We start from the raw sequence: 25,550 nt of genomic DNA on the forward strand, positions 1-25,550 counted from the left end.
GGATGCTGTCCTCTCATCATTTGATGGTTGGATGCTGGATGGGCCACTGATGAAGTTAGATCACTATTGATGTGGAGATGTGATGGACCACTGATCCCATCATGAGTACGCAAGATCTTCTTCTTTATATGAGACACTCGTGATTCTCTATGTGATGTGGCAACCCTGTGCTCCATAGACCTATCAACGCGACCATAATGAAGATTAGAGGGATGAGGAATATCCTTTATTAAAGGGATTTGAGGATTGAAGATCTCTGGGTGCAATATGTATCTGCTGTCCATTCGGCTCCATCTCCCTCGTAGGGGTGCACTCAGAGGAACCTACCTTAACGGTGCCCCTTACATCATCTTCCTTCCCTAAACACACATATTTATCTTGAATATTCATTAACTCAGAATTCAAAAATATATTTGAAATGTTAACACTGTCACTGAATGTTACTTGTTCCGCACTTTGAGAAACACTATTAATGTCATGTAAATTGTCCGAAGAGGAGTTTTCCTTACACTCATACCGTAAAGGTATATTCACTTTTTCTATTCCAAGATATAACTGATTGTTTTCAATATCTACTCGCGCCTTTAACATTTTCAATTCATTTATGCCTATCAAAAATATAGGTTTAAGTTCAGGTACTAAATAAAATTTGAGTCTATATACTTTCTGATATAATCTCACTGGTAACCATACCACACTGTCTAACTTGATTTTCGTATTTCCTACACCAACACCAATAAATTTTTCTGTGAAAATCTTAACCGGTCTTTTCAAAGATCTATTCCATTTTAAAAAGCTCTCTTTATTTACTAGCGAAGCGGAAGCACAACTATCGTTGGCGCCACAATTCTGCGTACCTAAAATGTAACCTGTTATAAAAGCCGCCACTAGTTTTCTTGAGTGTGATGTCAGGACACAATTTGCATTATGTTTTTGACTTATATTGTTCTCTGCACTAACTTCTGGCTCTATTCTCAAGGATTGGGATCGAACTGAGGGCCTGTCAGTTTTGAAGCTAGAACCTTGCCCACTCGCATATTTCTGTCTATCATTATTATTATTAAACGTAGCTCTATTAACATTAACGAATCTACGTCGTAGATCACACTGAGCCACCAGATGCGGACCTAAACATTCAAAACACCTCGGTGTTGTTTTCTTCCCTCGAATTGTAAAGTTCGACCTTTCACGCCTGGCACTTACCAACGAATTATACATGTCAACATTACGCTGGTGAATGCTGTATTTCTTTAATTCTTGTACAAATACTGGTAAAGATGAGGGTGTATTATATCGAAAAACCTCATGTCTGACTACTGGGTTCAAACCCCGCAACAATATGTCTCTCAATTTATCGTCCTGCATACCGCCATAACAAATCGTAAAACTGTCTATCACTTTGTTTACGTATTCCAACACACTTTCTGTAGTCTGTTGTAAACAGTAAATATATTTATCAAAAATATGTCTCTGGCCTATGGGTGTGACTACATTTGTAAAAATAACATTTGCTATGTATATCCAATCATGTGATAACCCTATTTCTCTTAACAATTCAGTATGAAAACCACCACGAGTTTTCCCAATAGATGCCATGAGTATTGCCTCTATCGGATATATGCCTTGCTTGACAATCCGATAAACCGATAACAAAAATTCAAAAATTAATAGGTCGTTAGTCCCGTCACATACTGGTATGGATCTACATATATCTGTGAAGTTGTTACTAGTTATATCTACTGTTAACTTGTCAATATTGGTAGAAAAAGGTACTTCAATATTTATAAGTCTACTATTTTCCAATACTGTTGGCTGATTATCGGTAAGAGAAATAAAAGGATTTGTGTTTTTATTTCCTTCTTTTTCTACAAACTTATGAAAACCTGGTTCCATCGGAACAGAAACTGGTTCTTGTCTTATCAATGAATTTTGTTCCATGACGAAAGGATTATGTGCACTTACACACGATACGGCTGCTCGAGTCGTATCGTCATTGTTTATATTTTGCATCACGTTAGTTCCTGCTTGTCTGTCACCACGCGATGAAGAACAGCTACCAGACGTAACTAACCAAGAATCGCTATAGGTATGCAAGAAAGGATCGGGAGTTGACAATTCACTCGAACTGTTACTTTCTGTTCGTGGTCTATGACTCCTAATATAGAGGCCATGGTCACCATTGGAAAACCCGTTTAACCACAAGCCTTACAGGACGACTATTACTGGAAGAACTCCTGTACATTTTATTGAGTTTTTTTTTTTTTTTAATATACTCCTGCTATCAGAAGGATTACAATTAATAAGGCACAGCTTTTGGATTCGATGCGTACTTAACAACAACAAAACTATGATGTAGAATGCAACGTTTTGTACTTTTCACTTGCTTAGACACTAAATTATTAACTTGAAGTTTACGTGATTTAAAAATATGTCTCTTGTATGTAAATATACAAATAGAAACACCTCCTAACTGACCTTCTGACTGCTCTATCTTAACAAGGACACTAATTGCTAATATCATTTATCCTTACGATCATTCTCTTAAATACATTTGAGAAAACTACTCTTATAGCACTTATACAAGGTCTATCCAGAACTTTAGTGCTTGTAAGGAAAGATAATAGTTCGGAATTTAACTGTGTAACGTACATTAGCAAATAAAAATTCTAAACAAAAAATGCAGTTGCACAGAATAGAATATTAGCTTCAGGTCCTTTAATTCAGGATAATTGTTCAGAATAGGAATCTAGCTCTGCTAATTCGGGGGGAATTATTTTTAGTATTATTATTTTTAAAATGACGTGAATTTATATCACATCAAAAAAGTAAATAATTACTCATCTAAAGTTCAAAATGTCAAATACAAATGTGCCAAATAAGGTTTATATAGTGATTAATTATATAAGAAAAGAAGATAATTCTTACTGTATGATTTATATATGGTCAAATAGAGTTGAATACAAAAATCTAAGCAAGTGACTTTTCGATACAACTGATAGGAATAGAATTACAACAATCTTCAAAATAGATACAAAAATATTAACGTTAAATATATATATATATTTAAAGAACTTACCAATTTACTGTATAAATTGAATAATAGGAGATCTTCCAAAATTCGATAACGAAATACACCACCTTAAATGACCGATTATCACATGTTGATCACAATCAAAATGGTCACTAGTAATGAAACTTACTTCCAAATCCTTTTTCTTACTCAAACACACTTCACGATAAAAATATATATATATTAACTTCATATTAGGATTTGCTCTATATAACAATTCTGGTAATAACTTCACGATTAATTATACTTGGAATTTTCAAACATTGTAAAGACATTTTCTCCGCCGATTTTTACTTCACTTATTAGGTGATGTTGCACCTTAGCAATTCCGAACTATTATATTTAGCCCAACCCGGAGCTATTCAAACGTAGAACGAGTAGTTCCAAAAATCACCGTTGGCGCTGACAACCAAGCATACGGAGAACGACACTAAGCTTCCTCTCGACAGTAGCTGAAAGCACTACAGGGTAGGAAACTAAACCAAATTATCCGGACTCTCGAGAGACTTTTCCTTTTTTTTTTAAACTACGGAATAGAGATTTAAATCTCTAACCGTTACACTACTTATTGTTTTACATTATGTGGCATAACAAAGTCATACTATATGAAGTGATTGGCAACTATTTCAAATTTATACATTACATAATCAAATTTATATATTATGTAACATTATATTCAATATATAACCTATGTTATAGAATACAATTCACTCATAATCATACAAGAATGTAACGATTTATTCACACTTCGGATATTTAACGATACTTAGCAATATATACAAAGTGTTTCAAAACAACACTGACAAAGTTCGGGAGGTGACTTCTAACACCAAGGTAAGACAGAAAGTAGAGACCAATCTGGGAGCACAGATGCTTCCTTTCAGAGTTATAGACTGCCGACAACAGGGTCATTTTTAAAGGAATAATCAATTTTAAAGGTCCATAGCTCCAAAACTATAGGACATAGCGTAGTCAGATCAAAACTTTACTTAGGAATTAATATATACGCTTTTCAAAAATACGTTTCAAAATCCTAAGGTACTCACGCAACAATTTTTATAGAGACACTTTGGCTAATTGCATATAATTGAAGTACTCACCAACTCTCCCTATAAAAATTGCTGGGGAAGTACCACAGGATTGTGAATCTTGGATATTTAGATAGAACACAGATTAGTTCCTAATTAAGTCTTGACCTAACTACAGTATGTCCCATAGTTTTGGAGCTATGGACCTGTAAAGTTGATTTTTTCAAGTTGATATATATATATATATATATATATATATATATATATATATATATATATATATATATATATATATATATATATATATATATCACGTTGATATTTCTGCTTCACTCAGTTAAGACACATAATTAATAGAACAAGCCCCCAAAGAAACCTCCTAAACAAGAGACTCAAGATTACGATATTTTTGTTCCTCCAAAATATACTCCAGTGACCTTTACGATTCAAGCAATCAATTTCCTACTCCATAAATCAATATCGTAACTCTTAATTAGTAATATTTTGTTTCTATCCAGTTTGGTATCCGAGAGGTATTCAGTGATTTTGCTAATCTAAGTGGGATTTCCGAGAAAGGTAATCTGAAGGTAACTGACATCATTCAAAAGGCGTTAATTGAAGTCAATGAGGAAGGAACAAAAGCCGCTGCGGTTACAAGTGAGTATTCGATTTTTAATTGATCAAATAGACTGAAGAGAAACACAGAATAACTTTTGATCAGAAAAGGAATATGATCGTTACATTTCTTAATTTTGAACCCGATTGCATAAGCTAATGCTGTTACACTTATTCGAATAATTATACGAAATTTGTAATTCGAATAATCGTTAATTGTTAATATTCGTTATTCAAAAAATTGTTCTGTTGTTATTCAAATATTCATTATACCAATAATTGCTTTACTGTTATTTAAATATTCGTTATTTCAAATAATTGTCCTATTGTTATTAGAATATTTACTGTACTGTTATTCGAAATTTATTATTCGTTAATCGTTCTATCGCTAATGGTCGTTATTCTAAGAATTGTTCTATTGTTATTCAAACATTCATTATACCAATAATTGCTTTACTGCTATTCAAATATTCTTTATTTCAAATAATTGATCTAGTGTTATTCTATTGTTATTATTATTATTATTATTATTATTATTATTATTATTATTATTATTATTATTATTATTATTATTATTATTATTATGTATTCTACCTATCGACAAGTCCCGGGACTAACGAGTTATTTTTCCTAGATTCTGGTCTGGAAATATTTTCTCCACGCTTCTCCCGATCTTTGGCTTCTTTTACTTCTCAATATTTTCTTCTGTTCTTTAAATCAACTATCATTTGTGCTTGTGTTCTTACTCCTCTCCTTCTTTCGATCTTTATTTGTTCTACTCTTAATTAAATATTTGTTATCCGAATGATGGTTCTATTGTTGTTTAAACACTTGTTATCACAATAATATTTCTACTGTTATTTAAATACTCGCTATCCGAATATTTTTTCTATTCTACTAGTATGCTATTCGAATTCTAATAGCAATATACAAATGCAATATTTGAGAGTATAATTACCAGAACAAATATTTAGCGGAGAGAGTTCGAAAGCAGAGTGTGCTTATAAAGTACAGAGTTTGGAGTTCAGTGTCTGTTTTATGGTAGGTAGATACAGTGTGTGCCTAAGTTTTCTAAAGTTAATTCGATCAATTATTTTATTGCGATTCATATGCAATACTAGTTGTCTTTTTTTGTATATACAATACACACACAGGATTCTTAAAGTGGATGTACCGCTGCGGGAGATTCTTTCTTGTTATTTTATTTACGTATACTGAGTTTAGTGTGAGTTTCATATGTTAAGACAGCAACTCAGAATAAGATATAAATTACTTGCGCTCTCCGATTTAGCCACAAACACGCCTATAAAATGGACTGTGTCTCTTCCATTGTCTAGAAGAGTAATAGTAAAAGAAGAAAAGTAGAGTAAGGGTAATTGTATATACAGATACCTATCAATATAATGTAAAAAAGAACTGAAAGATTGCCACTTACGAATATGATGTTGGACTACTTTTCGCCCTTAGAACAGCTCTGATGCAACACAAACTGAGTTGCAACTCGAAAGACATTTGCAGCGCTGCAAACAACTGTACGAGTGTTGAATGCAGGCGTAGAGCTTACAATTTTCATCAAGTGGAACATTGCAGCATTTTAAGTGCAGTGAGTCACTCAATTCCGTGAGAATGGATGGAAGCGAAAATCTGCTCTGAGTTCGGACAACAATTGTTTAATTATCTTCAGACTCAAAAGTTGGACGGACAGAGAAAACGTTCAATTTCATCCTGATGTTCTTCAAACTATGTCTCAACAGCTCCTGCTGTGTGAATGGGTGCATTATCAACCTGGAATATGTCGTCATTGCTCTGAAACGTTTAGAACATAGAATGCAGATAATCTTCTAAAATGGGTACATAATCACGGACAGTCACGCGAAAATGAGTGTTAGCGTAGGATCCCCTGATAACTAAGATAGTGCGGCTCATAGTAATATAGAGCCACCACCATGTTTCACTGTTGGGTGGAGACACTTTCTGTACTCCGTCATACATACACGTGGGTCGTGATTTGAAATAATGTGATTTATGGAAGCTGGTTGTTGGTGTGTGGGAAGATATTGCACAGGGACATCGATAGATCGCAAGTTTAATTAATTCTTTACCAAGTAGGTTAAGAGCCGTCATAGAAGCTAATGGGAACTAAGCAAGATATTAATTTTGAATAAAGCTTTGAATAGTTTTCTAGCCAAACCTAAAGAGTTCTGGTGACATTTTTGATGTCTATAATTTAAAACTTTCGATACGTTAAATATTTTATTACTTTAGAAACTATTCCATTTGAAATATTCTTTACAAGATAAATGTATTTTCGCATTTGAATAAAGAATATAGATTTTCTACAGATCAACAGGATTATTCCCATTGATTGGGTTTAAAAATCTATACTTATAATTTAGTGATCGTTTATTTTTTACATAATGATTCCCTTTGCGCGAAATACTGAAGAACTAGATGAACGCTTTCTGCATTACGTTCGGCTCAAGAATATACATTAGAGACAAAAGCAGAAACATTTATGATTCGATTTAATATTTATGATGTAATGTACTATATTTCATGACTGTGACATATTTAAAATTTCTTACATCCATACTCTTTGTAATAGAATGCAGATTCTTTGTTTAAGCAGTATTCGAAATTATGCTAATATGGAGTTCTATACGCAACTCCGTTATGAATGCTACACCAAACACACTTCACTCTACAAGTTGTACGTCTATGTATATTATTACTTTAGTGATCTACACCCCTGTCGAAGCATGAAGTCTATATCACCCAGTAAGCCAGATTTTGATTTCATTTGTACTTTTTGTCACATTGTATGACCTTTATAGCAATTACATGTTTACTTGACTGCAACATCTAGATAGTAAATATCCCTGCTCCAAATGGTCATGCTTTTCTGTACTAGAATGAAGAGGAAATAGATTTGGCTCTAAGAACAGATCTGAAGGACATAAAGAATCTAGAGTATGTTTTTCGAACTTAGTTGTTTCGCCGTCTAGGTTTCTACGACTAGAAGTGTACCAAATTCTTTGTAGTCACAGCACTATATTTAGAAATAGTGATATTTAATGATAAGCTAGTCACTGAACCTTTCAGTTTGATTACTTTGTATGGAAGTAGCTTCGATGTATGCAAAACAACCACATACCATTCTTCAGCTAGAAAACTCTATGAAAATCTCAAATCCTCTTTCTGTCAGGGTGGAACGTACAATGATTGACTGTATGAACACGAACATTTTCAATATGATTACTTGAAGGGAAGAGATTTATAACATGAACTACTTGTGCATGATTCACAAATAGCGTTGCATAAGAGTAGTACACAGAGGCGTTGGTTCGTCTAAGTCAGAAAAAATTTACAGGGGCCTTGTCCCGGGTCAGCGGAGTCCAAGTTCCAAAATAAATTTTGGAAGGAATATATTGGCACACCTCTTTCCTTTTGACAGTGGTACCATAGTCCATACTCAATTCTTGGCAGAGGAGCATATTAACACCCTTAAATGGTAATTGCCAAAACAAGGTTGGAATGTATGGAGCAGAGGTATGTTTTTTGTAAATTTGAATAGTCCGTCTCTTCCTCTAGGATGGGTAAAAAATTGCTAAACAATAGAACTTTGGAAGGATTTGTGTTATTTAATCTTGTATTTCACCCTCTTGTATCTTTATCGAGCAACATTGAAATTTTATATCTTTCAGTTTCATCTTTCCACTGCACGGATTTCCCGGGAAAACTCAACTAAGTAGCCCAGTGTTATTAGTCGCCACCCCAGCGACTACTGCGGGAAAGATATATTAATGCAATCCAGATTCGTAGTCGTGGGGTAGATGCCTTACGTGAATTCATTAGTCCAATTGAAGTACATGAGGATTTTTTTATGCTAGCTTAGACTAAAACAAATATTCTACGGTAACGAAAAAAACACTTATGATTAAACTTGAGTCGACAACGAAATTTCAAGTTAACTTATATTACAGGTTAAGCAGGAACAGATGAAAGAAGACAAAATTAATACGTACAAAGAAAATAACATGGAAAGGTAAGTAACATTAATTCGCCACTCACAATTATTAAGTGAGGCAATCATTACATCAAGCAAAAGCTGATTCTAGTTTCCTAAAGTAGAAGTTGTTAAATTAAAATAAATTCTGATTCGTAAATTCCAGAAGTTATTTCCATTTAGTTGTATCAGCAGTATGATAGGAATATTATTATATGCTCCTTTGGTTATACCTAGTAGTAACTAATGCATAAGGGTTGCATTGTTAGTAAGCTTTTAGATTTTATATAAAGCATGCATGTATGCGTAAATAGATATTATGTTAGAGTTCTCTTAGATATATTGGATATGATAGTTTTAGTATTAATATATAGTTGCAGTATAATATATAGTATCTCGTATTTGCATGTTTTAGTATTTCATGTTTATATTGTAATTCCTTATTTTAATATTTAATGTATTGTTTCTTCCAGATATGCGGCGTTAGACTCAGGGGACTCTCGATTCAGCCTTTCTTCTGTCATTTTTACCAGGATACTTTGCGGTCGGTGATGTCATGTGGAGGTATCGCCAAGGATGTTATAAATAGAGGATCTGCCCGTACCACAAAATCGTGAAGCCATACGTTACAGCCATACGTATCCTATGATTGTTTTTGTATTACCTGTGAAAGGTTATTCACGGTAAATTTTTCTCAATCCTATTTGTACACCAATACGTGCAGCATGTAACCATTGTGTAATATCAATCTGAAGCAACATCTTAAATAAAAATAAACGACAGACACACTACATGTCTACATATGAAGATCGGAATGTTTTAAACCAACTTATATGGCGGAAACGAGAGTAGCCAATCAGACGTGCCAATGATAGTTTTTTTTTAGCTTCATTCAATTAATAGGATGAAGATACATATGGGCAGATTGTCTGTTTTATAACATCCTTGGGTATCGCATGGTGTCGTTCAAGGGAACAAGTGAAATTCTGCATACGCAATTATGCTAGTTGGTATACTGTTTCAAGATGGGTAAAAGTCCCTCACATGAAATCACGGTCAGGGAGCCAATGAGAACGCTAGACTCGAACTGGGGCTACCTGTTGTTTTACATACCTTGGTTAGACCAGAGTGAATACGCAACTACTGATATGTAAGTTCTATATATTTGTTTCTGATTCTTTGTATATATATATGTAGCTTTATATATACGTAGCTTTATATAATTCTCTTTTATTTCTTTTTTATAATAATTCATTATTATTAACATTATTTTATATTCCACTTCATTTGGACGTATTCGTATTATCTATATTTTATATTCCTCTACTTACTTCATACAAATCTTTCTGTCTATACATAAAGTAGCAAAATAAAAATTTCTAAATGTCTTTTGCAGACCACTGCTAGACAAGGCGATAACGCTGTAAGAGCAAGTACCCATCGGACCTAAGGAAGCAATGAACAGACAGAAGAAAGCAGACACTGCATATTACCAGAATATCGTAGAGGTAAAATACTTATATCAACATCTTCAACACCCATAAATACATATAGATCGTAACCTGTGTGATAAATTAACAGATGTATGCTTAAACTGTATCAGTTTATTTGAAGTTAACCATGTTATCATTTAATAGCAAGACAAAGGCCAAAATAAGAAGTGGAAATCGTACAAGAATTTTGTTGGTAGATAACTATTTCAACCATAAATCTTAAATTCCGAGGATTAAAGATTACGAGGAAGAAAGGGGCTTATGTATAGCCCGCTCCCCCCAGTTCTTTGTCACCGGAACTGGAGGAGTCACTACTACTACTACTGCTACTACTACTACTACTATCACTGCTACTTTACTACTACTACTACTACTATTATTATTACTACTACTATTACTACTACTACTACTACTACTACTGCTACTACTGCTACTACTATTAGTACTACTACTACTACTACTACTTATATCGAGAACAGAACCCAACCAACCCCTGCGGGGCTTCTAACCCGTTCCTACTACTAGTACTACTTCTACTATTGCTACTAACTACCACTACTACTACTATCGCTACTACTACTACAACAACTACTACTACTACTACTACTTATACTAAAGTTTCCTTACCACAAGATTTATATCTTAAATCTTTATAACATGCGATTCAGATTCATTATGAACTAATATGAATCGTTAGAATCACTATGATTCGTTAAAATCACTGGGGGAGCGTGCTACACTCAATCCAAGAAAGGATTTGCACCCTCCAAACCTACTTTTCTAGTAGACTTGCATTTTAATTCCATCTTTTTTTGCAAAATCTAAATCGAAATATATGCAGGAAATAGCACAATACCTTATGTTGATTACGCTTCGGATATAGTATACATGAAGCTGCATCAGTTAACGAAGGAGCAGGACGCTCATACTTTTAGGGATTATTCATTGAGTATGTACGAACTTACAAAGGGGGTAACAATGCGACTTTTATTCACTTATCGACTGATACGAAAATAAAAAAGAACGTATCTGTACTTTATATCTGCATGTGTATTGCCCTTGTACTTTATCTATGACTCTGTGTGTGTTGGGGGGGGGGGGAGAATTGTGCACATGGATACTTCTTACTATTGCACTACGTAGAAAATTTATGGTAATAGAACACAGAAGAAACGCAGATCAGGGGGTTCTCATGTATACTATTGCCTCAGGTAGTAATTTTCCTCCTAAATTCTCTACACTTAGTCTAAAATTCTTCACTCTGATGCAATCAGGGAAATTATTGTTTTACTATATTTTTAAGCTTTAATTAAATCGTTTACATTTGTATAGTTCGTATATTTTATAGGTATATTTATTGATTTATGTAGTTGTTTATGTCAAAACTTCTTCTTTTTGAGGTGCATATTTATTCCACTTCGCCATATGCTTTTGCCGAGAAGATACATGAATAATACTATATTAAAATTGAACTGTAAATAATACACAAGTAACAACAAGAAGGAAATGGACATCTCTAATACAGTCATGAAGTGACCGGCTCATTACATCCTCTTAAGATGAGGCTTTCTCCGAAGTAAAAGTATATAGGCAATATTTTAGTTCTCATCAGTGTGAAACAAAATGAATGAACTTCTCTTTGATCTCACATGTGCTGGTACGTGCTATCAAGTTGTGTGTGTAGAACTGGAATCATTGCTTCGTTTTTACGGCTCAAGTATGATCTTTTTTTTTTTATTATTATTAAGTACAAAGCTCAATCAAAACGCCTGCGAAAATTCATAGCATTTGCGATTTAAATTAACACATACTAAAGAAGTAATAACAGGATACTAAAGAGATATGTCTTAGTTCTTTATACTTTAGTCTTATTGTGAATAGATTTACCACGTTTCTATAAATGGTTCGTAAGTGAGCGAACAAATAGAGAATGATAAAAATAATATGTAGTAGTGGACAGATAGTCGAAACTTCTTAGAGGTTGTAGTTCCCAAGAAATTTTTTCAATAATAACTTTGCATTTATCTGGGTGCGGGGGACTTTACCTCGGTTTCGCTATGATAAACTATTATATCTTGCTTGAAACTGTTTTTTTACCTTTATCTCTTAATTATCTTTTATTTTTAGGAGGCATGAAGCTTCTTTTTATTTCCCTTTTAATTTCAGTGTATTAAATTAAGAATAAGTTCTTAGAGCTTTGCTCTGTTCTATGTTTTCAAAACATATGCTTATTCTCAACCAAAGAACTAGATTTTATTTAATAAGTATTCTCATAAGGTGGATTTAATCTCATAGTGCAACATGATTTAGTTTAAGAAATTGAATCAAGGAAGTTTCGTGCAGTTGCTTGTACATTTCCTTTATAACAGATTTTGGAAATGCACTGAGAACATATTCACTTTTGTATAAAATTGAGAAAAATAGAAGAAACTTGCTGGTTGATCATAATTGACATAATAGATTAGACAAAATATACTTTATTCACTATCATTGACATCGTAATCAACTAATCAGACAATTCGACAAGTTTTCTATCTCGCATTAACATTTCAATTACCATCTCACATTCGTCTCATCGTTACAGTTCAATTTTAACTGTCAGAGGCTGCGTATCTGTGTATGTATTGTATGTTAGTTAGTTTCCAGTGTGATTTATCCAACATTGAGGATTATTTTCCGTTTCTGAGGTAAGTTGAAATTTAAATACTATTATTGTAGTAATTTATGTTTAAACAGATAGAATAATATTAATATATTCATTACACTATTTGTTTTTGTTTTATTTCCTTACTTCCTGCCTGGTGTCTAATTGCAGGTACGATGATTCTTCTTCTTTATGATTTGACTTTACTTTTGCGATACATTCAATTTGGTTGACAAAAAAGGAAGATTCAAAAAATAATGAGAGGAAATAATAAACAGCTTAGTAGGACCATTATCTCTCATGCTATAAACCTATTTCCGTACGTCAATGATAAACCAAACGAAGAAATGAGTTACTCAAAGTCCACAATGACTTACTCTTCAAAGAAAAAGGAGTTGAATCATAACCGTTATTCATACATAATTATATTTTTATGGAAACATTTTCTATAAATAAATTAATACATTTTCTTCATTGCATTTTTCAAGCTAATCACATTTTCATCCTTTTTCATTTCAGATTTGAGTAGTTGAGTCTGTGTTTTGCTTCGCTTGTACTTAATAAATTCGACGATAAAAAATCATTATAAATAATTATGTTTCACAAAGATTATTTTTGTAACTAATATAGTTTGGAAAACTATTAACCATTTGTGTAAATTTTGTGATCACCTTGTCCCAAAAATGTTTTAGTAAAGAAGAAAAATATCAAATTGTTTATTGGTTGGTATTTTTTTCTGAAATTATTTTTTTAGTTTGTTTGTGAATTTGTTTGTTAAAATTATTTTTGGTTGATTTTTTTATTTAATAAATTATTTTATTTTTACGATGAAGATGTTTTAGTCTGCTAAATTAGTTAACATTCACTGAATGTTATGTTTCAATTTTTTTAATTTTGTTTTTTTACTTTGAAAACATTTTTGTTTGGTAAAAAGTATTTTTCTTTGAAAAGATTACCTTTCTTACAAATTTTTCCTCACTGATAACTTTTTGTCTGTCAATTTTAGTTTCCTAAAGATATGTTTTTTGAAAGTTTTTACTGATTGAAAAAAATTATAGTGTTCAAGAAAGCTTCTGAGGCATTGAATTCACAACAGAAAATTATTAGTAATAAATAGAGACCGGATGTTAGCATTAAAAACTTGAAAATTAGGCAGGCAAACAGGCACTTAAGATTTAAGAAATAGACAGTAAAATAGGCACTAAAATGTAACTCGAAATACTGAAGGTAAATACTCAATACAATTAAAAAAATAGTTGAGAATACTCCAACAGCATTGTCAGAGCGAACTTTAAAATATGGAGAGATGGACTGGGAAGGATAACTGAGATTTTCCCTACATATAAAAGTAAATCTTTTTATCCGTGCCTTCTTGTGTTTCTCACAAAAATTCGCAAAATATCATGTGTCTATGACTTACCGTTCCCGAGATATGGTTCTTTATATCTCCCGAAATTAAAACTATTTTTGCCAATGTATGGGGAACTGTGGCCAGTTGATCAGTGGCCACCGGTTACTGTTTGGTACAATAATGTTCGCCATCCTCTTAAATATTGATCAACACCAACATAATCTCTCTATGACTTACGGTTTCTGAGATATAGCTCCGTAGTGGCCAGTTGGACTGTGCCCACCCGCTTCTATTTGCTACCAAAATGTTCACCATCCTCTCAGGTATTGATCAAAACTAACAGCACTGTAACTTAAATTTTGGGAGGGCAACCATTAATATGCGTGTTTGGACCCCCTAGAAAAGTTGTTTTTCTAATTCTTGGGATCCCTCTTTCCATCCTTTTCTTACTCTTTATGGACCTCGGAGCCTGTAAGCCGTCCCGCACGGCAAGATCTGCGGGGCCGTTACTTATGCTCCACGGCCCGTTCCATACATGACAAATTAATTAGGGGGACAATATTGAAAAATCACAAAATCATACGAATAAATATTATTTCTAGAGCCCCTAATAGTAGACATTTTTTACTGAAATGGGTCCACGACTCATTTTTGTTTTATTTATCTTTTGTGTACTGCTTTGTTTATGTAATGTAGTGAACCTCTTTGATGCCCTTCATTTACAATTTCATTTTCATATCGTATACATTGTAATAAAATTTTGTCTAAAAATGGGCCCTCCTCGAACGGAGGGAACTTCCTTGGGGTTGCAGTTTCTCCCTGCCCCCGCACAAGTTACGGCCCTGAACGTCAGTATCATCTCTCTATAACTTATGGTTCCCGAGATATGGCTTCTTAAGTCTCCCGAAATTGGACATTCTTTTGCCAATATCTCCGGTATGTCAAGAGTGACGCGAAAAATTCCATCATTTTCTCAAATCGTTTTTGATACTCTATCGAGTGAAGGACCCAAAATTGAAAACTTCGCAAATAACAGACAGACGCACATAGAGAATTCAGTAACGAAACTTCAGTAAATTCGTTGATAAATTCAACTGATAGATAATGTTCAAAGAACATAAAATTATATATATTTGTTAATATCTTCTTTTACTGTATATATAAAAACGAAGCTTGACATGTATTCCATGTATATTTGGTAAAATCATTCTACACAGCACTTTATCACTACACATAACAGTCCAAATTTTATACACTTATCAATACACACAGCAGTCCAATTTTTATACTATTTTTTTCAGTAACAGTCCAAAGTTTTACGACATCTTATCACTAGAAACAACACTTATACTGTATTTCTCGGAAGAGGAAGAATTCTTTCTTGAAATACTAAATTATATATATTTTCCCAATAAAGTCTTGTTTTGAATGGAATGCATAGAAAGTCAACATTAGGCACTAAAGAAATTATTTAGGCAGAAATGGTCGGACTAGGCAAAATAGGCAAAATAAAATTGGGTTAAATTGAAACTCTAACGCCCCATGTAAACTTTAAAACATTATTTTTAATCATATCTTTAATATTAAAGAATATGCACTTTGCCTAACATCCGGTCTCTAGTAATAAAATTATACAAGTCTATAAAAACGTCACTTTTACAAACGTAGTGTAGCGTGCCTATCCGCCTGAGGCCTAGGAGAACACAGAGCAAGCAGCCAATTAAAAGAAAAAGAAAATAAATACATACAATTGACTAATCACCCTGTATTCTCCTAATAGGAACCCCACAAGAGACGACACTACGGACCCGCAGAGCCATTATTTGCAAGCTACATGAATGTCTGAACAATCCAATCACTAGAGATTGGGATAAGGTACAACACATAACAAAAATAATTCAAATACCAAATTTTCAACTATAACAAAATTTATTACAAAAACCTTGTGCTGAATATATATTTACACGTTAGATAAATATATATTCAGCCAACACAACAACAGTTATATAATAAAAATGATCAAGCCTCGTATATGTAAATATAGTTTGCGAAGATTATCCTAATTTCAACAGGTATTCGGAATAATAAATAACAACTCGATTTAATGATATTGAGAAGGTAACAAAATTTAATTGCTGTATCGGTCCTAGCTTCAAAAGTCAAAGAGCCATCCATTTTCTTAACAATCAGACAAATTCTAATCTTAATGAGGGATTCGCAATATAATTCAAAATAAGAAATTCAAATACTCAATATAATTCAAATACACAAAAATGATTACCAAAATTGAGATTTGAAAGTTTTTAAAAATTCACTCTCTCAAAAATTGCTCCAAACATTACTAGTAATTTACTTCAAATTCGGTTAAATTAACTTCTAAACTGTTCATTTCAAAATACTCTATGACTTTAATTAATCAGAATTACAAAAATTGTCGCTAATCTTATCAATTATGTTCCGCTCGATCGGATATATCATTATTTGACTCACAAGTACAATTATATCAAACTTAATAATCTTAGTTCTTTCATCAAAAACCTTCGCAATTTCTCTAACCAAATCGGTCATCAATAATTCTTTAACCAGAATATTTCTCTTTCAGAAAGCGAGGCAATGAAATTCGTTAATAACTTTTTCGCAAGATAAAAATAAATGAAAACTAATCCAGCAAAAATGTACAGAAACAAATTCTCTTTAAAGACAACATTCAGACAACAAACGTGTTCAACTAGCTTCAAATGTTAGATCGGAAATTTTTGTTGGGGGGATTTCTTTAAATTCCAACTTCTCTCAAAATAAAAACTTTAAGGCAGAATGCAAGATGTAGATTAATCAAATTAACAATCCTGCTTATAGCTTTCTCTCTTATGCATCTACTACTCCCTTCACCAAAGGTTTCACTCTTTAAGGTAAATTAGAGTAAAATAATTTCCACTCTGTTACCTTCCAAAATAATCAGCAGTTCACCTCTCTCGTCTCTTTAGATGGTAATATGCTCCAGGTCTAATTACATTTCACGCAGCTCACGTTGAAGTGAATCGTTATCATTCCAGCAAACAAATTATTTCAATTAAAATATTTTTCCATAAACGACGAAATAGAAAGAGAAGAATATATTGAAACACCATCAATAAAAATACAAAGACAGCCTTAGCGTATACTAGGGAATCACGAAACTGCCTCTCACTTCACTTTTTTCCGCAATTTTTTGCTAAAAAGTAACTTCTTACTTATTCGACAAAACGCGAAACAAGAATACGAAATAACAGTAATTCACAGCTGATATTCATAGTCTTCTGCTTGGTTATTTAAAACCACCTCACTTCTCTTGTTATACTCTCGTTCTTCATTCATACGCTCCACCATTCGACACTACACACTAGCCGAAAGAAAGCCAGAACATACGTCACACATAGCGAGCAAACAAGAGGCTTCAAACACTTCCGGCGATCAGAACATAGTCCTTTTTTATTATTTTATGTTATTCATGTTTAAATATAGTCTTATGAATATTTTGAATAGTAATTTTCAAGTCCCGTAAATTTTTTGATAATCCTAAAAATTTTTGGTTAGTCCTCGAATACTTTTAGGATAGTCTTTTTGAAAACTTAGTCTTAGTACTCTCTAATGATAGTCGTAATAGGCGAATTATTATTTTTATCTAGTCCTGTAACTCAAAATTAGTTTGAATTTTTTAAACTCAAACATATCAAACAGTTCAAACATATCAAAAAGTTCAAATATATCAAACAAGTCGAACATATCAAACAGGTGAAACATATCAAATAGGTCAAACATATCAAACAGGTCAAACAAATCCAAACAGGTTGAACACGTGAAAGGACTCAAACAAGTCTAGTTTAAATTAGATTATTTTTTTAATTTAATCGAAAGTTTCTCTAGTATTTAAATGCATATATATATTTGATTTCAGTGAATAGTTGAGAATTCGTAGGTGATAGTTTAATGAATTTTAGGTTAATTTATAAAAAAATATTGATAGTTCCCTATTCAAAAATTTGTAACTAGTATCCTCCTGCCTATTAACAAGAAATGTCTGTTAATAATTATTGGATTTATTTAATTGAATTTAGTTTGAATGTTAGAATTTGAAATTGATTTTTGTATTAGACATATGCCATCTCAAGTTGCTAATGGATTAGAAAATTCTACTTTTGGGTATAGTAGATTAGCTAATGCCAGTATCTCAAGAGATGGAATATACCATTGTCAAGTAAATTAACTGAATTTCAGAACTGCCCTTCGAGGAGTGATTATTGAGGCAGTTCCAATTTTAGATTAGGTGATCGTTGCCAAAGTAACGGCAATAGGTACCAAATTTAGGTAATTATTACCAAACTGTTTCACATTTGCGAAATTCCACTCCGTGAGTTGGAAATGAAAGGAGAGCCATGATTCCGACATTGAATGTTGATCAAAATCAGCTTTATTATCCTATGGTAGAGCAAAGAATGGGAGATGTTAGATTAGTTAATAATTTTGTTGGTCCTGATTCTCAAGAAAAACAAATCAATATTGAAGTATACCTTTAATAAAAGAAATAAGTTTTTGGAGAATCAATTAAGGAATTTCTGAAATGTAAATGGCAGTAAAAGTCTTTAGATATTTGAGGTACTTGTTAGTATAAAGGAGACATTGCTTAAGATCAGTTACTACTTAAGTATGATTTTGACTTACTTAATTTCTCGCTGTGAAGGTGCAGTTTTGCGGGAAGTGTTATCAGCATTGCATGGTAATGTAAATTGGAAACCTTGCGAAATTCTTTATTAATAAAATTTATTACTCCTGTTTGTGCTCACTCTGATTGCGGAACGTGTTTACAGGAAACAGAAATTCAATGAATTGGTTAACAATTACATTAGATCAGTTGTAATTGCGATGAATGTCTTAGGAATGAATGCATCTGAAGATCTTGTAAACAGTATATTAGGGGGAGTAAATCCTAATCATATATTTCGAATGTTACACCTGTATTTTCCAAGAGATAAAAAGGAACTTATGTATATTGCAGATCAGTGTGTTTTCTTCAGTAGGAACCAACTTGATTATAACAAGCAGATGAGATTTAGTAAAAGCAATTCAAAATTGGTTTTGTCAAATAGCGGCAAAAATTATAGTCAGTATTTGGAAAAAGATTTTCATAATTCTGGATCCTCGTTTGAGAATTGTACATCGAAGCTAATGAATGACAAGTCTAGAGATTTTTTACCGTCAAGTACTCGTTATTCGAAGAATGATAATTCAGTCAGAGTTCGTGGAAGTCCTAAGTTTAATATTCCTTCAGAACTGAAAGATACTATCGCATCACGTGTGTTTGGAAAAATAAATAACCAATTAACAGATATTTGTCTGGATGGTAGTTCTAGTTTAAACCTAGTTGTTGAAGATCTAGTTAGACGTTGTGGTGAGCAAAGATTTGTAAAAGATGTTGATGGTCGATCAGTCAATGCGCCTTCAGGATATTCCTTTAATACCAATCGAGAAGTTATCTTGAATTTGAACTTGTCTGGATATTTATAGCGTATTCATTTTAAGATCGTAGATAAACTTACTTGTGAATGTTTATTAGGAACATCTTTCCTTAGAAAAACGAGATAAGTTATTGATTATGCCAATAACAGATTGTTATTGAATAACGGGAAGAAAATTCTTCGAATGAACTTTGATCGAGTTGTTAAGAGAAAGGGAAGATGGTGTAAGTCAGGTGAATATAGTGGACATCCTGATAGTGTATCATCGAGTTTGGCGTGGTTCTCAGGTCTTCGATCTGGACGTTATGTTTATTAGATAAGATACCGATTCTTTGGGCTTCTCTAATAAATTAATTCAATGTGATCTTGATTATTTGAATGTTGAATCAATTTTATTAAATACCGATCCTCTGTCTCAATTACAATTGAACGAACTGAGGATGGCAATGGAAAAAGAATGTAAAAATAGGGATCAAATGAGTGGTGTGTTCAACTTCTGAGGATGATCGAACTAAGTGTTTTTTGCAAGATGATTTTCCGAAGTCAAAGAATGATGATAGTGGAATTCTGTCGATTGTTAGGAAGAAATTTGATGAGATGTCGACTAACGTAATGAAAGAGCAGTGTGGTGTTGGTGTACAGACTTTGGAGGATTTGAGTCCTAATAATGGTATGAAACTTGGTGAGCTTCGGTTTCCAGTCTTAACCAATACTCTTGCGATGAAACATTTATCAACTCATACAGGGAATTCTGATTTGAGTTCGACCAGGAGGAAGAAGAAAAAGGAAAAAAGTTAGAACATGAGAATGTTGTGGGAAATAGTCAGGAAATTAAAAAAAATCTGACTTGGTGACCGAAACTTCAGATAGTCACCTGTTGAAGCATGAAGTAGGAAACCATCAAATTTTGAATCATGTGAAAGAAGGAAATTTGCTTGATAGTAACTCTGAAACTTCAGACGTGAACTTGGAAAAGTGAAAATTTCCATGATCTTATCAATCGAAATAAAAAGTTCTTGGTGCTTGATATTTCTAGTGAAAATAAAAGGAATAAGTCACAGGTGAAAGACCAAAGTAACACACAAGCGGAAAAATCAGATATAAAAAAGATGCTTGGCCATATAAGGATCCAGAAATGCTATCATCCATAGAGTCGATTAAATCTGATTATGCGGATGTTATTACTGAGAAGATTGTCTGTATAAAATATTTCGTTAGGAAAATATATTTGAAAGAAAATAAGCCGTTTAAGGAAAAACCTTTTCCATTGCCGTGTGATAAGGAAAAAATTGAGGAGCAGATTGGACAATTGGTTCGTCAGGGGATATTAGTACAAGTAGACCATCCTAATTATGCCAGTAGGTGCTTCCTAGTGAAGAATAAAAATAATACTTACAGGATAGTTGGAAATTACGTTAAAGCCAAAGACCTGATTGTCAATGTATTTCCATTTCCTAACTTGCAGGAATGTTTGACAATGTTGGCTGACAAGCAATTTTACAGTAAACTGGATCTCCGTAAAGCTTACAACCAAATTTATTTGAATAAGGACATACGAGACATCCCCACAATCGTGACTCCCAAGGAGTGTTTCCACTATACAAGAGTACCAGTTGATGTTAAGATTGGAAGTAATGTTCTGGTCAGAGTAATGCAATAAGGAGATTTAGAATCGGAGGAGGTTAAAGTGTACTTCGACGATGACCTCATCTAATCAAGGCCAGTAGATGAACACAAAAGAACTATTGTAAATGTGTTGGATAGGTTTCGAAAATTTAATATTACAATATCTCTCTACAAATGTTTAATGTTCTATCGTAAGATAAATTACCTGGGTTATATTATTAGTGGCGATCAAATGGAGATAGACCCAAGGAGAGTATCTGCAGTAACCAAAATTCGTCCTCCTAGAAATAGGAGAGGATTGATGAAGATTCAGTTATTACGCGAAATTTGCTCCGAAAATCATGAGTCCGTTGAAGTTGACTAAAGTGAAATTTGTTTGGACTTCGGAACATCAATGCGTCCTCGATAGGTTAAACGAAATTCTGGTCGAAAATGTAGTTTTGAAAACTCTGGATTTAAATAAGAGCTTTGTATCTAACGTGGATGGCAGTGTTAAAGGAATTTCTGGGTGCGTTTCTCAGGAAACGGTCTAGGTGAGCTCCAACCTGTTTGTTTTTCATCCAAAAAATTGCCAGAGGTCGATAAACATCGGAAAATTTATGAGATTGAATTCATAAGTTTAGTTAAGACAATCTATAGATTCAGAAACTATTTAATCAATAAATTGGAATTTTTAACCGAAGCCTTGACATGGGTTCTGAGTAATACTAAACGCCTTTTGAAGTATAAATCTGTGTCAAAACTTTGTTTTAATTCAGTTTCAAAATTAAGCATATAAGATCTGGTGATAATTTTGTAGCTGACGTTTTGACAAGAGTTTATGACCCTTTCGAGTTTAATATTTTAGAAGGTCCCACGGGTTTTGCAACACTTACTAATAATTTCAGATTAGCAAATACATGGAAATTGTCGTTGGCAAAGGATCCTTTGGATATTTGGCAAAGGGAGGATCTCAGCTATCTGCTACAGTAGGAAATTGAAAAGAGGAGAAGCGCGTTCCGGTTATATCTTGAATAATAATATCTTAATGAAAAGAACTCAGTCAGCTATCAATCCATTTAAGGTTGTTGTACCAACTAACTTGAGAAGAGTGATGATTGAGTAAATTTTTCGTTTTTCGTTTTTCGTTTTTTTGAAAAAAAAATTTCCTATTTCCTTTTTAGAAAAATTTTTCGTTTTTCGTATTTCGTTTTTCGAATAAAATTTCGTTTTTCGTTTTCCAAAGAGCCATTTTTTCAAAAAGTTTTTTTCGAAAAAATATGGCCATCCCTACTTATTAGACGCTTGCAGGGACATGAGTTCAGATGTAAATGCAGAAAAAACTAAATACATGAAAGTGTGTCGGAAACGTAATACAGCAAATTATAGATTTGTTAAAATATTAAATAATTCTTTTGATAAAGTTGATACTTTCAATTGTCTAGGATCAATATTAATAGACGAAAATCATATTCACTAAGAAATTAAATGTCGACTAAAAGCAGGGAATTCATTTTATTATTCAGTTCAAAATATCTTGTCTCGAATTCTGTGAAGGAATTTGAAGCTTAAAATATATAAAACGATAATCATGCCTGTTGTTCTAATGCTTGCCAAACATGGTCACTTACTCTGAAAGAGCATAGTCTGAAAGTATTTGAGAACAAGATCCTGAGACGAATATTCGGACTCAACAGGAACGGGATTGGGGAATGGCGGAAACTTCATAACGAGAAACTACATAGTCTATACGGTTTATCAAACATTGTTATGGTCATCAAGTCTAGGAGGCTTAGGTGGCAGGTCATGTAGCTAGGATGGAAGAAAATAGAAACGCCTTTAAAGTCTTGACTGGAAGGCCAATCGGAAACGATCATTAGGTAGGTCTAGGCGCAGATGGGAGGAAAATATTAAGTTTGATCTCGCAGACATAGAAATACAAAGTACAAACTAGATCCAGTTGCCTCAGGATAGAAGCCAGAGGAGAGCTTTTGTAAACGCTACATTGAACATCCGTGTTCCATTGGCCATGGAGTTAGTGTAGTTAGTTTTATATCAACAGATAATGGCTCGGTATTGTTTTCGATTACTTTCGGAAATTCTTGTTAGGACTTGGAGTAAGACATATTCGTTTAAATCCAAACCCTCCGGAGGAGAATCCAGCTGAACGTTCATAAAAACGTTAAAATCTTCTCTTCTCTTTGATCCGAGAGCTACAATATACACTTAATATTAGTGGGCATGCTGGTCTTAGGATGTCTCCAATCGAAGCTTTTAATGGACGTCCTAATTACACACCTTTGTAAATCCGATGAAACATCGCAGAGACCGATTTAAAAGGGATATCGACATTAAATAGGGTAAAGCATACAGTCATTGGCCATCAAGTAGTGATTGGCCACATTGCGATTAAAAGTACAATAATAAGGACGTGCTTCGAAATTTCTCGTAATTATGTTGCTGAAGCGGACGGCGATTGTCTTTTCTTTGTTTGTAAATCGTCATTCTCCCGCAAGATTGCGCCTTTGTAATGCTAGAGTTTCGGAAGTGAAGACATGTGCGGATGTCTGAAATTCTAGGTAAGTCTTATGAAATTCTTAAGGATTCTTCTAACAATAAATCAATCGCTTTTAGGATTTAAAGTTGTTTTGCTTGTGGTAATTGATGATAATGGATTTCTTAAGCTTTGAAGCACTATATAACAGAATATCTGATATCTATTTTTTTTATTTTCTTCATTTTCGGGGAGTGGCTAATAACTATAACTTTATTACTCTTCATTTACAGTCATTGGCCACGTATGCCAATTACAATGTATTTGCGCAGTTAATAAATGTGGCAATTTAAAAATATTTTCAGCCTTTATTATGCACTTTATGAAACATATCTTTTTCTCACGTTAATCTGAATGTATTTACCAGTTGTTGGCATGGTGGCCAATAACTAAATATATCGGGTGGCCAATCACTATGTACAGTTCTGATTTCTCGATTCTGTTTCAGGCTTTGCAGTCGTAATCGCAAATCCAAAAGTTGCTAAAATGCCTTACGGTAACGATATTATAGAGAAGGCTCTCAGTGACTTACATGAAACAAAAGCATCTCAGAGATCCATAGCAAAGAAATATGGAATTCCAAGAGCTACGTTACAATATAAGATAAAGAACCCCGACTGCAAGAACACGTCTGGTGCTTCCCCTATTTTATCTGAAGAGGAAGAAGAGACTACTGTTCGGTAAGCCCAATTGATATTTGCATTAATACTTATGTTTCTACTTAAGTCTACTATGTATTCACTTACATAAACTTAATTCAAACTGCATGGAATCAAACATTAGTCGATCACTAAGAGATGGCAGTAATAGTATTGGTGACATTCATAGCATTATTAAACGTGATTTCTTATGTTGTTGTCAGTGTAGAAATTTATATCGGAAACCTAAAATTTAAAGATAGGGCCTATATTTCTAAAATTTATTTCTTGTTTATTAGAGCGACTAATTTATTTTCTTTTTACAATATTGCAGGCTTTTCTAAAGAGACATCCGGAACTGACTCAGCACACTGCAGAAGATGTAACGTACGCCAGTGCTTGTATAAGTGAGAAAGACATTCTCAGTTTGTTTCCTGAAATATACAGTTATTTACAGGAATCAGGACTGCAAGACATCCTAACACAACCATGGAGAGTGTTCAACGGAGATGAAACTAATTTTCATGTCTGCCCTTCGAGCGGTAAAGCTCTTGCATTCAAAGGTGATAAAAACGTTTACGACGTAAAAACGTTCTCTTCCAAAGAAAATCTGACAGTGATGTTCTGCTTCGCTGCCAATGGTAAGTTGTGTCCGACGATGATTGTTTATCCATATAAAAGAATTCCAAGTGTAATAATAAACTCTGCTCCTGAAGGTTGGGGAATCGGTAGAAGTGAAAACGGTTGGATGAAATCTGAAGTGTTTTATGAATATATAGCAAATATATTTTATCCTTATATTGTAAAAGAAGGGATTCACCTCCCTGTCATCCTCTTCGTTGGTGACCACAAAACTCACTATACTTATCAGTTAAGCCAGCTTTGCAGAGAACTAGGAATAGAACTTATTGCCCTTTACCCAAATTCGACACGTATTTTGCAACCAGCTGATGTAGCTGCTTTTAAACCAATAAAATCTGGTTGGAAGAAAGCTGTTAGCGATTGGTACAGGAAAAATCCTAATTGTGTACTCACAAAGGTAAACTTCGCCGAA

General features: G+C 33.3%; 1 protein-coding gene across 1 annotated transcript in view; it reads left to right on the forward strand.

Moving 5' to 3' along the window:
* LOC145684613 (leukocyte elastase inhibitor-like) overlaps window positions 1–25,550 on the forward strand; it is an 89,077-nt gene that overhangs the window by 58,153 nt on the left and 5,374 nt on the right. The window contains exon 7 of the mRNA XM_081757000.1: window positions 4,617–4,755. Coding sequence (XP_081613126.1) covers window positions 4,617–4,755 — 139 coding nt within the window. The remainder of the gene's footprint in view (window positions 1–4,616; window positions 4,756–25,550) is intronic.

Source organism: Thermobia domestica, chromosome 5 (genome assembly GCF_964235325.1).
Source record: "Thermobia domestica chromosome 5, izTheDome1.hap1.1, whole genome shotgun sequence".
Lineage (NCBI taxonomy): Eukaryota > Metazoa > Arthropoda > Insecta > Zygentoma > Lepismatidae > Thermobia > Thermobia domestica.